Below are 18,197 nucleotides of genomic sequence, written 5' to 3'. Positions count from 1 at the left end.
TCAAGTGACCCCACCCCAGCTAGAACAGTTGAAGCTTAAAAAAACATTCCCATAGCTACTGACAAGTGACAACCCATTCAGAAAACGTTATGCCAAAAAAGCATTCTTATAATGAATAACAGTTGACTCCCACCCCCAGCTAAAACAGCTCATAATAAGAAAACAATAAATGACAGGTAACCTTGTCTGCTAGAACAGTTCACATGAAGAAGTCATACCAAAGATGGCAAGTGACCAATCCAGCCAGTACAGTTCAGGCTAAAAGTGGCCATACGTGACTATAAGATCCTCTTGTTTGGTGAGTTCACCAAAACACGTGGCTCTCTCTTCCAATTTGCCCAGATTGAAATCTGGCCTATTTTTGTCAGGGAGGCCCATCAGAAGGCTCCATGCATGGGCTGATTAACTACCGAATCAGAGTAAAGGATCAAATCGGCAGCTTTTAGTATGATGTAGAGAGTAATATCCTGAGACAATTTGCAATTGGTTTTCATTTTTTATTATTTAAGTTTTTTTTAGTTATTTAGCTTTTTATTCAGCAGCTCTTCAATTTGCATTTTAAGCAATAAGGTAGCTAGGGTCCAAATGACCCTAGCAACCATGCATTAATTTGAATTAGGGGCTGAAATATGAATAGGAGAGGGTTTGAATAGAAAGATGAGTAATAAAAATTACAATAACAATAACTTTGTTTTTTAGAAGGGGTCAGTGACGCCCATTTGAAAGCTTCAAAGAGTCAGAAGAAAAAGGCAAATATCCCTAAAACTATACAAGATAAATAATGAAAACCAATTGAAAAGTTGCTTAGAATTGGTCATTCTATAACATACTAAAAGGTACCTTAAAGGCGAACCACCACTTTAATGAAACTCAGGATTGTGCTCAGCAGGGACAAAGATAACAAATATATCAACTAAATGTATCAATTTAGAACAGTTAAAGAGTTTGCGACCCCCTCCCAGAGCCGGAAGGTGAAAAATGAAACTTTACACTTACACTTTAGTAAAATGATCACAAATATGCAGAAGAGCACTGGGGCCAGCAAAAAAAAAAAACCCAGAGAATTCTGATGAATTATGACTTTTAAAACTCATAATTATGACTTTTAAAAAATCGAAATTATGACTTTTAAATTTATTTATAATTATAAAATTAAAAGTCATGATTATGAGATTAAAAGTCATAATTTCGATTTTTTAAAGTCATAATTATGAGTCATAAAATTATGAGATTGAAAATCTTAGTTATGAGATTAAAAGTCAAAATTTTGACTTTTTAAAGTCATAATTATGAGTCATAAAATTATGAGATTAAAAGACATAATTATGAGATTAAAAATCATCATTTTGACTTTTTAACGTCATAATTATGTGATTAAAATACATAATTTCGACTTTTTAAAGTGATAATTATGAGATTAAAAATCATAATTATGAGTTTAAAAGGGATAATTATAAGATTAAAAGTCATAATTCATCAGAATTTTTTTTTGCTGGCCCCAGTGCTCTTCCGTACAAATAGAACATAGACAAGACAAGAAAAAGTCTTTATTTCTGATGAACTGTCTGAAAACTAAACTTTAAGAAAGCATTTGCCCTTTAAGCTAGAAAAGTTCAAGCTAAGAAAGAATTCCTACATTAAATGGCAAGTGATCCCCTTCCCTAGCTACAACAGTTCATTATAAAGAAGCATTTTCTCACAATGAACGACTAATATTGAGACAGAGTTTATTTGCAGAGACAATTTCATCAGTGGGAGTTATGAATGGTGTCCTTGGGAGAAGGCAAATATATGTCATTTCAGTTATAATTGAATGCAGAAGTTTGGGCACCCCTTGGCAAATCTCATATTTAGGTAATTTTGTGCAAAAGTTCAGGCACCATCCCCTTGTCTAGTGAGAAACACTGTTTTTTAAAAGTCACTGACCCTAATGATCTTATTGGACCTTCAAAACCATTAGGAGTTGTCACCTTGACATTCGCAGAGTTTAAAAAAACCTCTGACACCCCAAACTTGGGCAGTTGGTCAACAACCCCATGGGTTCCTTTTCCCGTAACAATTACTATATTTTTTCTTGTGTTTTTTTTTTTAAAGTTGGTGAAATAAACTCTCTAACCCACTGAATCCTGAAGTAATTGTGCGCTTTAAATACGCCATTTGGCAAAGGTTGCCCAAACTGTCGCTTTCAAATGTACACTCTCCGAAATTAATGGTGAAGGTTCTTGTTTGTTCCATGAACGGAATAATATAATTGTGTTACACAAGCCTCTTCGCATAGCCCTGATTCCCATGAGGGTAAATATTTGGGGAATACTGTGAATTCTTGTAGCAAAATTATCCTGTTGACCAAACAATACATGTTCAAAGACCCTGAGTCTTCTCTCAGTCAATATGCAATTGTATCCTCAGAAATCTGTATATAGAAAATAGTATGTGTCCTCCACGGGTCTTGCTTCCAATTCCAGAATGTCAGAATTCTCCATATGGAAAAACGAGTCCCTTCCTCCTACAGATTCTTGGCTTTCTTTCCTTTGGTTTACCAGCCGGAAGAACAGTCCCTGGAACATCTGTTCATTTTAAATTTAGGTTTAACCAACAAAGTCAGGGACTAGAAAGGTTTCTGATAAATAGAAAAATTGTTCATAGAACTCTGTGTTCTGCACATTTCTGTTCTTGTTCCATTGTAGTTTCATGGCTCTTCGTCCATCAGTGGAATTTCTATAATAGGGAAGAACAAGCTGTTTTACAATCGAAATCAGCTCTATACACTTACTGTTATGTGACTGAGCACATTAAGAGCAACAGGAGGGCCTGTGATTTTATTTTATTATGAAACTAGTAGAGGATTTTTTAAAAAGAACATTGGATAGCCTGCAATTAGAATATTTGTAATTCTTTGTGGCCCAGTACAAACCTCTCATCTTAAAACTGAGTTATACAGGGAACTCTGAGTATCACTCATGTATTATAAAGGATAATGTACCCCCTACTGTAAATGATAAGGATATTAGAAGTCACTGAGGGGTTCTGTGACCATATAAAGGCACAAGGCTGCTGGCTGAGTTATACAGGGAACTCTGAGTATCACTCATGTATTATAATTAAGGGATAATGTACCCCCTACTGTAAATGATAAGGATATTAGAAGTCACTGAGGGGTTGTTCTGTGACCATATAAAGACACAAGGCTGCAGGCTGAGTTATACAGGGAACTCTGAGTATCACTCATGTATTATAAGGGATAATGTACCCCCTACCGTAAATGATAAGGATATTAGAAGTCACTGAGGGGTTGTTCTGTGACCATATAAAGGCACAAGGCTGCAGGCTGAGTTATACAGGGAACTCTGAGTATCACTCATGTATTATAAGGGATAATGTACCCCTACCGTAAATGATAAGGATATTAGAAGTCACTGAGGGGTTGTTCTGTGACCATATAAAGACACAAGGCTGCAGGCTGAGTTATACAGGGAACTCTGAGTATCACTCATGTATTATAAGGGATAATGTACCCCCTACTGTAAATGATAAGGATATTAGAAGTCACTGAGGGGTTGTTCTGTGACCATATAAAGGCACAAGGCTGCAGGCTGAGTTATACAGGGAACTCTGAGTATCACTCATGTATTATAAGGAATAATGTACCCCCTACTGTAAATATTCATATTCATAGAAGAGTTCTGTGCTGCAGGCGGAGTTTACAGGTCAAGAAACTATAAAGTGACTTTTAACATCCTTATATTTTACAATGGTATTGTTTTTTTTTTTATAATAAACAGGTTTCAGTGAATCCTGTGACACAAATTACCAACTACAACTGAGGACATAACTGAGCACAATTTATCTGATCTATAAAAAAAGAAAGTTTGTATTCAGACACAATATTTCCAAATTCAATAAACATTAGGGAACAACCTCTCATTCACAAGGGCGTGCAAACGTGGGGTTCCCACAGGCAATTGCTCTGCATATCCAAGGGCCCCATCTCAGGTTATTTCATGTAACACAAACAGGGGCGTAACTATAGAGGAAGCAGACCCTGCGGTTGCAGGGGGGCCCAGGAGTGTAGGGGGCCCAGTGAGACCCTAATTAAATAGCAATTTTAATATATCTTGGTAAAATAGGCCAACTTATAAATATTTTGGGGCCCTAAATTGAATTTGCTATGGGGCCCAGTAACAACTAGTTACGCCACTGAACACAAACCATTCATTTGGACACAGAATGCTACAAACTTTTTTAGACACCATCCTCTCATCATAATAATTCAGCATTCAATAGGGTAGAGCCAAATGCACAAAATATGTAGAGATGAAGCCCCCGGGATGTCACATTTTGTCTCAACGTGTCCAGACACCATTTTTTAGAGCTAAGTCCTGTTTGTAGATGGAGCTGGGTGCAATTTTTTTCAGTAAGTTGCTTTTAATGAACTGAGGCCATTGCACTCTAGCACCATCTAGAGCAGTGATCCCCAACCAGTAGCTCGTGAGCAACATGTTGCTCTCCAACCCCTTGGATGTTGCTCCCAGTGGCCTCAAAGCAGGTGCTTATTTTTAATTCCAGGCTTGGAGGCAAGTTTTGGCTGCATTACAACCAGGTGTACTGCCAAACGGCGCCTCAATGTAGGTTGACAATCCACATAGAGGCTACTAAATGGCCAATCACAGCCTGTATTTGGCACTCCAAGAACATTTTTCATGCTAGTGTTGCTCCCCATCTCCTTTTACTTCTGAATGTTGCTCACGGGTTCTAAAGGTTGGGGATCCCTGATCTAGAGGCACCAAAAAATGACAAGTGCCTAAATCTCACCAATCAGATTCCATTCCATAGTATCTCTGAACTACACTGCAGAGCATGGTAGCAAAAGACTAAACATTCACATAAGGTGGCCATAGACACACAGATCCTATCGTACGAATCAAGGATTCGTACGATTTTCGGATCGTGTGTGGCGTGTGCCGACATCTTTTGTCCGGCGGAGATCGGTCGTTTGGTCGATCGGTCGTTTGGTCGATCGGTCAGGGTTGATTTTGACCCGACCGATCCCGCCGGAGCCTATGGCGCATCGTAATCGGATCGTTCGGCCATACGACCGAACAATCAAATTACCCCTGATATAGCCATGCTTGTTAATGGCATATCGGGGAAAGATCCGCTCGTTTGGCGATGTTGCCAAATGAGCGGATCTTTGCGTCTATGGCCACCTTTATTACCCCCAAAATGAATGTATCCAAACTGACCAATCACATTGGGAGAAATACTCAGCAGCAAATTGTTGCAAAGGAGAAACTACACACAGTGGTTTTCAAGGGTGCTGAGATTATGAGGTCTATTTGCCCACAACACCTTGTTGTTTTCCTACCAGTGCTGGGAATAGGCCGACCAACCTATCTGACCAATGTCATTACTGCATTCCATGCGTTGGAGCTTTCAGTAGTGCAAATGTTTTGCAAGGCAAAGTCCCTTCACATGAGAAGAAACATATTCTCAAATAATAGTAGATTGCATTGTTTATTTTATAGTCCCCATGCAAAGAAAGCAATCCTATACAAACCATTACCATCTGCAATGTCGATACTGGGGCTGGTGGACGGTGCTTCCCCATTGTTCGTGTTCTCTGCAGATGCAGCTCTGATGTGAGTCAGGGAAGTTGAATGTAAAGTTTGGGCCAGTTCTGATGAATCCAACAAACTATCAAAGGTCTCTGATTCCTCACACAAACTGTCAGGGTTCCCCGGATATGCTGGAGGGTCGGATTCCTCTGTCGGTGTGGGACTCCTCTGTTCTGCAGGTGGCGTGTAGCCCGGAGGAGTAACATTCACAGCGCTGCTCACAGCCTCATCGTATGAAGGAAGCATAACCAGCACCCCGTCCACTACCACAAAGTCCGGCTCCCCGGTGCTGTCCTGCGGACTCCTGTAAAATCATATCCATTGTTATTGTTATTTTACACAAGATCCATGTAAATAATATTAGATATCAATGATGGGGAATGCTATTTCCTGAAGCATCTTTAAGCTTTGTAAATGTTTATTATTCTCTTCAAATGGCATAGTTTTATGGTATCTCTCTGTACAGGCTATGAGCAAACTTAGGGGACTGTTCCTGCTGAATTGTGCTTAGTACAGGGGAATTCCTATGCTGCCATAGTTTTATGGTATCTCTCTGTACAGACTATGAGCAAACTTAGGGGCTGTTCCTGCTGAATTGTGCTTAGTACAGAGGAATACCTATGCTGCCATAGTTTTATGGTATCTCTCTGTACAGACTATGAGCAAACTTAGGGGCTGTTCCTGCTGAATTGTGCTTAGTATAGACTCGCAGGGATCCCCAACCAGTAGCTCGTGAGCAACATGTTGCTCTCCAACCCCTTGGATGTTGCTCATAGTGGCCTCAAAGCAGATGTTTATTTTTTAATTCCAGGCTTGGAGGCAAGATTTGGCTGCATTACAACCACGTGTACTGCCAACCAGAGCCTCGATGTAGGTTGACAATCCACATAGGGGCTACCAAATGGCCAATCAGAGCCTGTATTTGGCACCCCAGGAACATTTTTCATGCTAGTGTTGCTCCCCAACTCCTTTTACTTCTGAATGTTGCTCACAGGTTCTAAAGGTTGGGGATCCCTGGTATAGAGGAATACCTATGCTGCCATAGTTTTATGGTATCTCTCTGTACAGACTATGAGCAAACTTAGGGGCTGTTCCTGCTGAATTGTGCTTAGTATAGGGGAATACCTATGCTGCCATAGTTTCATGGTATCTCTCTGTACAGACTATGAGCAAACTTAGGGGCTGTTCCTGCTGAATTGTGCTTAGTAAAGGGGAATACCTATGCTGCCATAGTTTTATGGGATCTCGCTGTACAGACTATGAGCAAAGTTTGGGGCTGTTCCTGCCGATTTGTGCTTAGTACAGGGAAATACCTATGCTACCATAATTCTCTCTTTAATAGGGTGTGTGTGCTGATAATATGCCTGCATTGTCCCATATTCCATTGTCCAGAACATTACTGTTACTGGCAGACAGAGTCAGACCGGGGTACCTGTGTACCCTACTCAAAGACCCAGTTATCACTGCTTCCCACTCCTGCTACTCGCCAGCTGTGCTACTCATTAACTTTACTGTCAATTACGCTGCACCTCTAGGGGAAAAAATAAATATGGCCTTGTACTCCATAATGGAACACATAGCCGTCTTTATTTTTGCTGAATATTTTTAATATATTATGTGCTGGTGGCTAGCTTGCAGGCAGTTGGCAGGGCCCAGGATCAGGGAAAAATCCCGGTCTCTTGGTGGGCCAGTCTGTCCCTGCTGCACATAGAAGCTGAAACTAAGTTGACCATGCATTATTATTTTGTAGGTATGACTATAGTGCAACATCTTTATATTTGAAACACAAATATAAAAGGCTGATATCTGCTTAATTTTCTTGCAATTGACAAGTAATTCATTATCGCGATGGTTCACCTTTAAGTTAATCTTTAGCATGTAATTGAATGGCTAATTCTAAGCAACCTTTCAACTAGCCTTCATTTTTTCTTTTTGCAATCCCCATCTAAAAAACAAATGCTCTGTAAGGCTACAAATCCATTGTTGTTGTTACTTTTTTATTACTTACAAATTATTATTTGCACCCTAAGAAACCAGATTGCTGAATTTGCAAACTGGAGCCGCTGAATAATAAAATGAATAACTCAAAAACTACAGATAATAAAAAATGAAACCCAATTGCAAATTACTGTACAGGGTCGGACTAGTGAGTGCAGGGCCCACCGGGCTGCCGTCCCAGGGACCCCCTCACCCCCCATGGGCCTCCCCCTGCACCACCCCCACTCCTATGGGGCCCCCGCTGTGCTGCCCGTACCCCCTTACAGGGCTGCCGCCACTTGCTCTACTCCCTCCCCTGGAGCTCGTAAATTTACCATCAGCGCGTCAGGGAAGGGAGATCAACAGCCTGGTGGAGCGCCAGCAAGGATCGGGTCTGGGCAGGGGCCCACCAGGTTTTTTCCCGGTGTCCCACCAGCCCAGTCCGACCCTGTTACTGTATCTTACAATATCAATAACATAAAAGTTGAAAACCCCCTTTAAATTGTATCCTTTCACTGTGCTAATATGCCCAGCCTTTCAGTGCTTTGCTTTGTAGAGTCATTTTTATTCTTTATGGCCTTTCTTAAAATATTATGGGAATCTCACAAACCTTGGAAGGAAATGTGTCTTGAATTTAGTCTGAAAGCTCCTGGCAATAATGACGAGCAGCAGCACCAGCAGAACAGTGCTAGCCGTGAAGGCCACTATCTTCCACGTCGTGAGCAGAGTATCTTCTGTGTTCGGCCATGATGCCTCTGTTTAGAAATAAGAAACGTATTGGAGAGAAGGGCGACTGTACATCATCAGGGAGCATATTGTGCCAAAGCATAGGGAGTTGTACTAGTGACAAAATAACAGCAGCCAGAGCTTTCACTGCTTGTGTTTAGCGTAAAAGTCCAAATCCCATGATGGAGTGCAAGCTCTTTTATTTCATGGTATAAGATAGAAAAGCTCATCAGTTCTTGCTGGTGCCTTTTTTTACCACTGAGAATACTGCGCTCCCAGGTTGTACTCTCCTAGTGTATGTATAAAGACAAACTGCCAATGCTATTAGTAGGGTTGCCACCTGTTCGTTTTTCATCCGGACAGTTCGGTATTTGAAAACTGCCTGTCTAGACTTCAAAATTAGGAAATCTGGACAGGACATTGAAGTTAATGGCGTGGTGTTCAGCCAATTGTTAATTGCCAAGTCATAACTTGAATTGCTGCCCCCATGGCTACAGCAGCTTGTTTATATAAACTATAGTAGTACTTATCTGTTATCTACTGTGTATCCTGTGCTTGAATGGCTGCCCCCATGGCTACACAGCAGCTTGTTTATATAAACTATAGTAGTACTTATCTGTTATCTACTGTGTATCCTGTGCTTGAATGGCTGCCCCCATGTTACACAGCAGCTTGTTTATATAAACTATAGTAGTACTTATCTGTTATCTACTGTGTATCCTGTGCTTGAATTGCTGCCCCCATGGCTACACAGCAGCTTGTTTATATGAACTATAGTAGTACTTATCTGTTATCTACTGTGTATCCTGTGCTTGAATGGCTGCCCCCATGGCTACACAGCAGCTTGTTTATATAAACTATAGTAGTACTTATCTGTTATCTACTGTGTATCCTGTGCTTGAATGGCTGACCCATGGCTACACAGCAGCTTGTTTATATGAACTATAGTAGTGTTTCTGAAGCAAACACAGCAGTTTTACCAGTGCAGGGCAACACTACATGATATTTTCATTACTTAATTACTCTAAGTTTTTGAGGTTACTATTCTTTTAAAGTGAGACATGGAGGGAGAGCATTTTTGAAACCCAGGCCAAATGCCTTCCTGAAACAGAGCCTTAGTAAGTATAAAGTAAGTACAATGCATTTAACTTGGCACTTCAAAACTGTACTTATACTTAAAGCTTTAGCTTGGCATTAGCCTTACATACAAGTGCACTGTGCAAGCCTTAGCACATTTCTCCCTGCTCTGGGTAAGTCAAAGTAATATGGTCACCATGTCACTTCTACTACCGGATAGGAATAAAGCCGGTAAAATTGCATGATAAGCACTAACCTGTCTTGAAACAAATGACTGGGTAAGAAGGGAACCATTCCCCAGACTGGCATGTGAAGTACTTATAATCGTTGGCCAGGGTGTATCCCGGATCACAGAAAAATTCGATGACCGTTCCATGGTTGTATCGCTCGCACGGCTGGGGGTGGCAGGTGTAGTCTCCATGGGTCACCATTGGAGGAAGCGGACAGACTAATAGGATTTAATAACAAATATCCCATATAAAGCATTTTTTTAAAACATACCTAAACAGTTTTATTGCAATACTTGCATTGGGGCAAGGATGTCTAATGAAGATCTGACCACGAGAGACACCCCATTTGCATAACAGGGTGACCCTAATGACCCAGCAAGTGACCCTAGTTGAGCAACCAAGAGTTACCATGGCAAAGTTTGCACTTAAGGTTTAGCCACACGCAAAGACAGTAACGTTTTCCCATGTCCAGTAACCAAAGCAATCTGTGTAACCCACAATGACCGTTGCATTGTTTGCCGTTATTATTGTAACTGCACTAACGCAGTAACAGTTACTAATTGGTTGTGATAGGTGTCTGGACTGGGGCAAATGTTGCCAGTGTTAGTGTGGGGAAGCTGAGGGCTGTAGTAACAAGCGTGACATTTAATAACCCATGGCGACTAATGAGCAGTTGGCATTTACTGATACCTGGTGCAATTTAACCCTGTAAGTGAAAGATTCGACCGAATACCGAACCAAATCCAATTTGCATATGCAAATCGGCCTGGCAGAAGGATTCGGCCAAATCCAAATACTGCTGAAAAAGGTTGAATCCTGGCTGAATCCCGAACCGAATCCTGGACTTGGTGCATCCCTATAAAAAATACCCCCATGTCCTCTGCTGGATCATTTATGGTTTGATTAGACGTAGGGTACTGTTGAATACTAATCCTATTATGAAATTCCATTATGAATGGTCTCTAATTTCCACTTTCCAATATCTATATATATAATTTAAATCCCTAAGTAGATTCCTTTGGGAGCAGTCCTAGACTGCAGTTATAATCTGGTTACCCCTGGGCAGACAGCATGATGAGCTATTTGGTTTCCAATATGTCTTAAGTAGAAAGAAGGAAAAAATAAAAGTCTATTTCCGACACAGTTTTTCAATTATCCCCTGCAGCCCAGTGACTATTTCTGTTTACAAAACTGTTCCCATTTACTCATGTTATTAAGTGATGAAGAACGTATACTTTTTATTGTACTTCTTCTTTCTTTTATAGAGAAATCTTCTTAGGAGTCACTTCAATAAAAAGACTAGGAATAAAAAAAGTGAAAGGACTGTTAAAATATTTATACTTTCTGCTCCATGTTTTCTTTTAAAACTCATCTACATCTTTGTATATAAAATCGTGTCTCTTTAAATATTAAAGAGGCCCGTGCCATTAGCTAGTTTTGTTTCCTGGGAGGAACAGCTTGTTTACTAGACGTGAGCAGAAGCTCAGATGCCTAAACTGTGGCTGCTAATGATGTGCCTGCGTGGGATTCCTCTCCTCAACATAAAACGGCTTCAACTCATAATGGGATCATTTTACACGACATGTGTAATCCAGCCCAACACCCCCAATCCATCGCATAACGCCTCCAAACCAAGGTGCTTCTCATCTCCTCAATCTGTTGACAGAATACAAGAAATGTTTGTAACAAGCCCTTTTTGCCTGTTTCATGCTTGTGCTAATGATCTCATGGACACAGCAGAATAATGTAAAAAAAAAAGAAGGGGATAACAGTTTTGGAATATAAAAATATCAGAGAGTGAGATTCGGTTGCCCATCAGTGGAACTGTAATGTTCCGAATACAAATAATTGAATAGATTATCTCCGAATGCATTATACGCAGAGTTGCTACAAAATAAATATCGGGAATATTATTATTATTATTATTATTATTAAAGACTTAAAAAGAATAAGGCTAGAAATGCTGAACTTACTGTACCAGCCCAGGTTCAGCAGCCCTATAGCAGTAATGAGCCAGGCCTTCAATGTTGTCCCCAGCAGCCCCCATCTTGGATCTTGTTAGATCATCTTTTGTTTGTCAGTGGCTGTAACACAGGGTATCCCAAACTCAGAACAGACTCCAAGGGCTCAGTCGTGACTCACCTCTCCGCCTATAACAGCCGCCTTTGGATGGAGCCCTCCGCTACTCAAATGCCGCCAAGTCTTATTGTGGGAGAACCAAAGAGAGAGTTCTGAGCATTCAAGGGAACCAAGAGTGGTGTTGTAGAATGGGAAACAAGAAGCCTAGTGAAAAGCCAGGCCGGGTCAGTAATAATCAGTCGATGCGGTACAGATACATGAGACGTAGTTAGGGTTTCCACCTTTTCTGAAAAAAAAATACCGGCCTTCCTATATATTTATCTATCTATTATCTATGGGATCTACCATCATTTTTACTGGCCAGGTGGCAACCCTAGTAGGAATGGTTGGGGTCACAGGCCAGGTCAAACACACCAAATCGCAGTACACAACAGAATACAGGAGAGTAGTCAAAGCCAGGCAATAATCAGGACAGGCAGCAAGTTAGGCAGGCAGGGTCAGGAACACAGAGAAAATCCCACCCAGGAACTAAAAAATAGACCTAACGTTGGGCAATGAACAAAAGGCGCCTGCGCCTTTAAATATACACCCTGACGAGCGATGTCGTCATCCACGCCACAGATCAAATCCGGAAGCGAGCAGCAGGGGCTTTTTCCCCTCAGAAGGTGCACAGTTGCGCAAGAAGAAGGACACGTCGGGCGTCCCCATCGTGGGTGCGATGGGCATCCCCGTGGCACCCCCACTAGACCATCAGGGTGAGTCCTCACAGTGGCAGTGAACATGCTCAGTGGGCTCTGGACTGCCCCGTAGCTATGTTTAGGGGTCGGGGGAAATCATCAAGCAGAAAGTGAGGTTCATCTGTCATAGGAGCTGAGGCTACAGGGCTGATTATGAATATATTCTGATGCAGACTTCACTGATTTCTATGCTGCCATAATTATTTAGCCTTGTATTGTGACTGATATATGGCATAAATAGTGTATATTGTGAGTGGGTTCCTCAGGGAAGAGACAACAGCCCAGAGCATGGGCTGAGATTGAGAATCAGCAGAGAATGAGCTACTGGGCCATCTTCAGAGGCACAGATCTTCCCTGCTAAAGGGCTTTCGTTTTTAAGGTCAATATAACCGCAGAAACAGACTTGACACCCCTTCCATGGTTACTGGTGGGGTTCAGAGCCCAACAACGCATTCAAGACACAATACACATACCTATGTTTAAATTCCCCTAGACATAATCACTAAACAGGGGATTTAACAGAGAATCATATTATATATTCCTCTCCCAATTTCTCTACAGAACCATCAAGGTGCAATAACACAAACTATACATAGTAAAAGCACAAACCTACATTATTGGGCTCATATAGAACAAAGGTGTATAGTTCCCACTGCTGTATTATAGCACCAAAATAGGGATGCACCAAATCCACTATTTTGGATTCGGCCGAACCCCTGAATTTTTTGCGAAAGATTCAGCTGAATACCAAACTGAATCCTAATTTGCATATGCAAATTAGGGGTGGGAAGGGGAAACCCTTTCTTACTTCCTTGTTTTGTGACAAAAAGTCACGCAATTTCCCTCCCCGTCCATAATCCTGCTGAATAAGGCAGAATCCTGTCTGAAGCCGGAACTGAATCGTGGATTCGGTGCATCCCTACACTAAAATGCTAGTTATATCCTCCAATGCCAAACGATGGGCAGCGCAGAAAACACACGTTTGTCTCTGGCCTTTGTTTTAGTGTTTATGACTACAAGCTGGTACATAAATGGCAATATCTTCTGTGTGCGTCTGGTTGTAAAAATGATAGCAGGCAGCAGTTACTAAATTGATTAGCATCTCTTTTCTGTGGATTTGCATGCATTTGCACATTGATTGGTCCTGAATTGATCCAATTTATATTCAAATGCATGAACTGGATTTCTGCTGATTCATTCAAATGAGGAATAGTATTGGTGTTTCTGTGTCAGCCTCTCTGCAGGAAGTTATAGATTTTATATTGACTTATACAGACTATTCCTTTAACATTGGAACTATGAAATAATTGTAAAATATACAGCATCATTATATAAACATGAGTGTACAGTCATTCCTGTATATTCAGAATAGCTCCTAAAATCAGGACCGCCATCAGAAATCGCAGGGCCCCATACGACAAAATTTCCTGGGCCCCCTGGGCTGCACCCACTGCAAGCCCTCACCCCAATATTGGTGGCTAGGGTTCCCACATGTTAATAAAAAGATATTGGTGGTCAGGGTCCCCCCGTTAAAAAATATTGGTGGCTAGGACCCCACATGAGAAAAAAAAAATTGGTGGCCAAAATTGGTGGCCAGGCCCCCCCCACATTATAAGAAAATTGGTGGCCAGGGCCCCTTAAACGTCCATTCCTTCCGGAAGTCAGCAGCTCTCACAAAGATGGGTGCCCGATAATCAAGTAAGTGTGGCGTGGCTGGGCCCTCTTACCCTCGGGGCCCCCTACAACTCTCCCCCCCCCCCCGATGGCTGCCCTGCCTAAAATACTTAAGAGCGTATCGACTGTTTTCTACAGCTCTCCTGATAGTTAGGCATATTCCACTATTGGTGGGTGCTTGTTTTGTGTGTCTCCTTTCTTTGTTAAATAAAAATCAATCAACAAAATTGTTAAAGAGAAAATTCATTACAGCTGAGAGATAAAAATATATTATTATTGGGTACATTCTGGGGAAGCTTGGCATTACTTTATATTTATAATAGTTACAAGGCAGATTGGTTCGCAAAGTGAATATATTTGCCATGTGCATGGTTATATTTATAACCAAAACAGTACAAAAAGAAAAAAAGGCCGCTTCAAACTCACCCCCTGTAGCTCCATTCTTTAGTTGTAATGATCCGGGTGCTCTGCCATCAGCGTCCCCACTGAAATGCTAATTGCTCAAAGGATGAAAAGGCGGCACCCTGGTAAAATAAAAAGGTGGTATTTATTCTAACAGGTCACTGACCAACATCATCTGACTCGTTTCGGGAGTTACTCCATTAATCATATGGGAGTTACTCCCGAAACGCGTCAGGTGATGTTGGTCAGTGACCTGTTAGAATAAATACCACCTTTTTATTTTACCGGAGTGCCGCCTTTTCATCCTTTGAGCAGTTATATTTATAAAGCTGAATAAGTGTGGTGCAAACAGAATAGCACATTTTTTTTTCACAATGCTAATGTCTATAAGAGCTTTTTAAATATGTCAAAAATCACAAATTGCGAATATTGATGCGTACACTCTGCGAATGAATTACGCCACAACTTTGGTGGCAGATAAAATATTCGCAAAACAGTTTTGCAAAGTGTGAATTTAAGTTACTGTTGATTCTATTTTCGTGCGCAACATCCTCGCACATTGGGTGCACTCGCGGAAACTCCCGTCTCATGTGTGCGCCATTTGCGAAAATTTATTTGCAAAAAAACAGAAAGACGGGCAAGGTGTATTGCAACTGTAACTTTGTGCAGGGTACAATAATTGGGCGCTAGTGGTTCTTATAACTTAACCAGACTATTGGAAAGGAGCATCCACACTGGAGTTTACAAACAGAGCAAACAGAATCGTACAGCAACAGTGGATAGGCATATACTTACAGCATCAGTCCCCGCAGGTAAGAGAACATGTATAACAGCAAGTGCTCGGGGTACACCCAGCTTTCAGCCTCTTCCCTAAGTGGAACCTGAGGGGAACCTCACATTCCTAGGTCTGTACACTTAGTCCCTACTTCTGGGCAATTGGTACTCGGGATCATAATCCCACTCACAATCCTAAGAGGAGCTTCAAGCTGCTAGGATAAATAGCCTAACTATCTGTCACTCCTAGAGTGACCTCTTAAGGTGAATAGCCTATCCTTACTAGAACTGACCTGTCTAGGTTCCATTGGAGCTCTGCCTGCCTGTTCAGGCCAGAGCTAGCACACAATGGACCCTGAGCACATGGCTGCCCGGGACTTTATACTTTAGCACAGTGCCATCTATTGGGAACTGTGAGAACACCAAAGGGGCATAGTTTTAAGCTGGATAAGGAAACAGGTCCCCCTCCTAAATGTATTTTAGGACACAGTAAAGCATCTATAGCACTAGGGGACTGCCTGATAAATAATACTGGGAGACTAATTTACCAGTCCCCTACATTAACTAACTGGAGATCTTAAGTTCCCAATAGCTTTGGATATTATGTTTGTTCAAAAAGTCATCCAAGCCCCTGTTAAAGGCATTAACAGAATCAGCCCTCACAACATCACACGGTAGGGCATTTTCCAAACTCACTATCCTCACTGTAAAGAATCACCTATGTTGCTTAATTAACAAGTATGGGTGTCTGCCCTGTTGAGTTTCGCACAGAATGGAACTTTAAAGCATGCCTTGACCACCTTCAGACAGACCGAACCAACGATGCAGAGAAGAAAGCACCTTCATTCAACCTTGTCCTCCAAGACTTTACATTCATTTGCTTTATATGATTCTGGGCACGCCAAGAATAATCTGTCTGGCCCAATAGGGCGTAATAACTAAAGTTACTGGGTCTGTGTCATGCAAGGTGAAGATAGCCATGATTGGCACCCTCGTATTGATCAGTTGCTAGGTGGGGACAATAAACTGAATGCATTGTGTACAGGATGGTTCCAACTGACTCTGACGCTTATCATGTTCCCCCTACAGAATTGTGATGTCTCTTCTGTGTTTCCAGCGGTCAAGCTTTTGGGTATGGGTGGCCATAACTGATGACTAAATTATCTGGTAAAGAAGAGCGTTGTGTTAGTTGCAGGGGTACAATAGCTCTTTCCATGTTATGGGCCAGTTAGTTGACAAACGACATGTTGGAAGGCCAGATTGTATCAAACCAAGGAATTCTATGGAGCCCAGAGGCAAGCCAAGGGCTGTAAACATATATTTTGGTGGGCCTCCAGTTGAACAGCCTTGTTGTGCATTGTTGTGTACCAAATTAGGGGCTACAGCTCTAAATTTAGTGGACCTGTCACTCTGTATAATTTTCATTTCATTGTCATTTTCAAATTAAACATGAAATCCAATTTCTATTTTTTCTTAAAGCATTCATAGCTGTTGTAAGTTCATTTAAAAATCTCAGCTGTCAATCAAATATTGTCTGCCCCTCCTCTATGCCTTAAGGTATAGAGGCGGGGCAGACAATTACTTTCACTTTCCATTCTGCACTTCCCAGATGTCACTGCTCTCCCCAAATTCCCCTGTTCTTTTCACCATTTAATTGTGTAACCAGTACATGGGAATGGAAATCAGGTCCCCCATTCTGGTGCACAAACAAGATTCTGAGTTGATACAAGACTTGTCTTAATAACAGTGTCCACAAAATGGCTCCTGCCTGCTTGTTATAATTATGAATTCCCAGACTGAAGGAAACAAGATTCAAATAATTTATATTGTGTAAGTAAAGTTAATAGTACTTGACTAATGTGATAAAATAGGATTTTGAACATTTTTTTTGGGTGATGGGTCCCCTTTAATACATGTTCTATGTCTATAACATGTCTATGGATCATTCTTTCTCCTACATAGTAGTGTATGTAATTAGCTCAGTGTTGGCGCAAAAATAAAACCCCAGTGGACCCAACAAATATCCACTGCTTTCATGGAAAATATAAATGAAAGGAGTTGGAAAATGAATTCAACACATTATGCCAACACAACACAAAGCAAGCTGCATGAATTAGAATGAGCCTTTCTGGTGCATTAAACGAGATTGTATGTACTGTATATAATAATCTTCAACTCATTTTTATTCATATCACCCCTGGTAACCACAATAGGAATACATTAGCTGCTGTACTTAGTTCAGCTGGCAACATTAATATATATATTTTAACAAAAAAACAAAATAATAGAGAATGAAATATTTGTAAATATTTATGGAAGATTATAACATCACCAAGTAACAAGCTGTGAGAAGAGAAGACACGGGAAGGTTGAAGGCAGATATTATATCAGCGAGGTTGAAAGCTCATGTAGCTGGGAGCAGCAATTGTTGTCACCCTTCAGATGCAATTACATGTCGTCGTGCTCAGGGCTCCCTATTTATATGGAAATGACACCAACTAAACAGGCTTTATGTACAATAAAAGAACGTGAGCATTACAGTAAGTGTTTTGTAGAGGGAAGGGTGCGTCTGAGTTAAGCTGAAAGAATTCCTCAAGGCAAAGCACAAATCCGGTCAATAAAATATTAGAGAATTTGTTTCCGATGGATTCATGCGGCTTTTGTGTTCACGCAGCTCAGGATTTTTTCAAGAATACATTTCAGAGTAACTGCATTATTGGATCACAATCAAGTCAATCCCGAGATCTAACTGTACCCCAGGGAAAAGTTATTGGGGAAAACACAGATAAAGGGCAACAAAATGTTATTTTTGTTTCCCCTCTGTATATATTAATGGAATTCCCAGGCAGAGTCTGGCCAAACCTAGAAATGACTGAAATTGCCACTTGCTGATACGCTTCAGTAGC

General features: G+C 41.1%; 1 protein-coding gene across 3 annotated transcripts in view; it reads right to left on the bottom strand.

Moving 5' to 3' along the window:
* Positions 1 to 1,710: 1,710 nt before the first annotated feature.
* The window catches only part of susd4.S (sushi domain containing 4 S homeolog), an 84,552-nt gene continuing 68,065 nt past the window's right edge, over positions 1,711 to 18,197 (bottom strand). For 2 of the 3 annotated variants that reach the window (XM_041564240.1, XM_041564238.1), the window contains exons 6-9: positions 9,652 to 9,843; positions 8,203 to 8,347; positions 5,558 to 5,919; positions 1,711 to 2,718 (exon numbers count right to left, since the gene is read on the bottom strand). In XM_041564240.1, the coding sequence (XP_041420174.1) occupies positions 2,690 to 2,718; positions 5,558 to 5,919; positions 8,203 to 8,347; positions 9,652 to 9,843 (728 nt within the window). In that variant the 3' untranslated portion in view covers positions 1,711 to 2,689. The remainder of the gene's footprint in view (positions 2,719 to 5,557; positions 5,920 to 8,202; positions 8,348 to 9,651; positions 9,844 to 18,197) is intronic. The other variant, XM_041564239.1, reaches the window with a different exon arrangement.

The sequence above is a fragment of the Xenopus laevis genome, chromosome 5S, assembly GCF_017654675.1.
Source record: "Xenopus laevis strain J_2021 chromosome 5S, Xenopus_laevis_v10.1, whole genome shotgun sequence".
Lineage (NCBI taxonomy): Eukaryota > Metazoa > Chordata > Amphibia > Anura > Pipidae > Xenopus > Xenopus laevis.
This window is presented reverse-complemented; position numbering and strand designations above follow the sequence as displayed.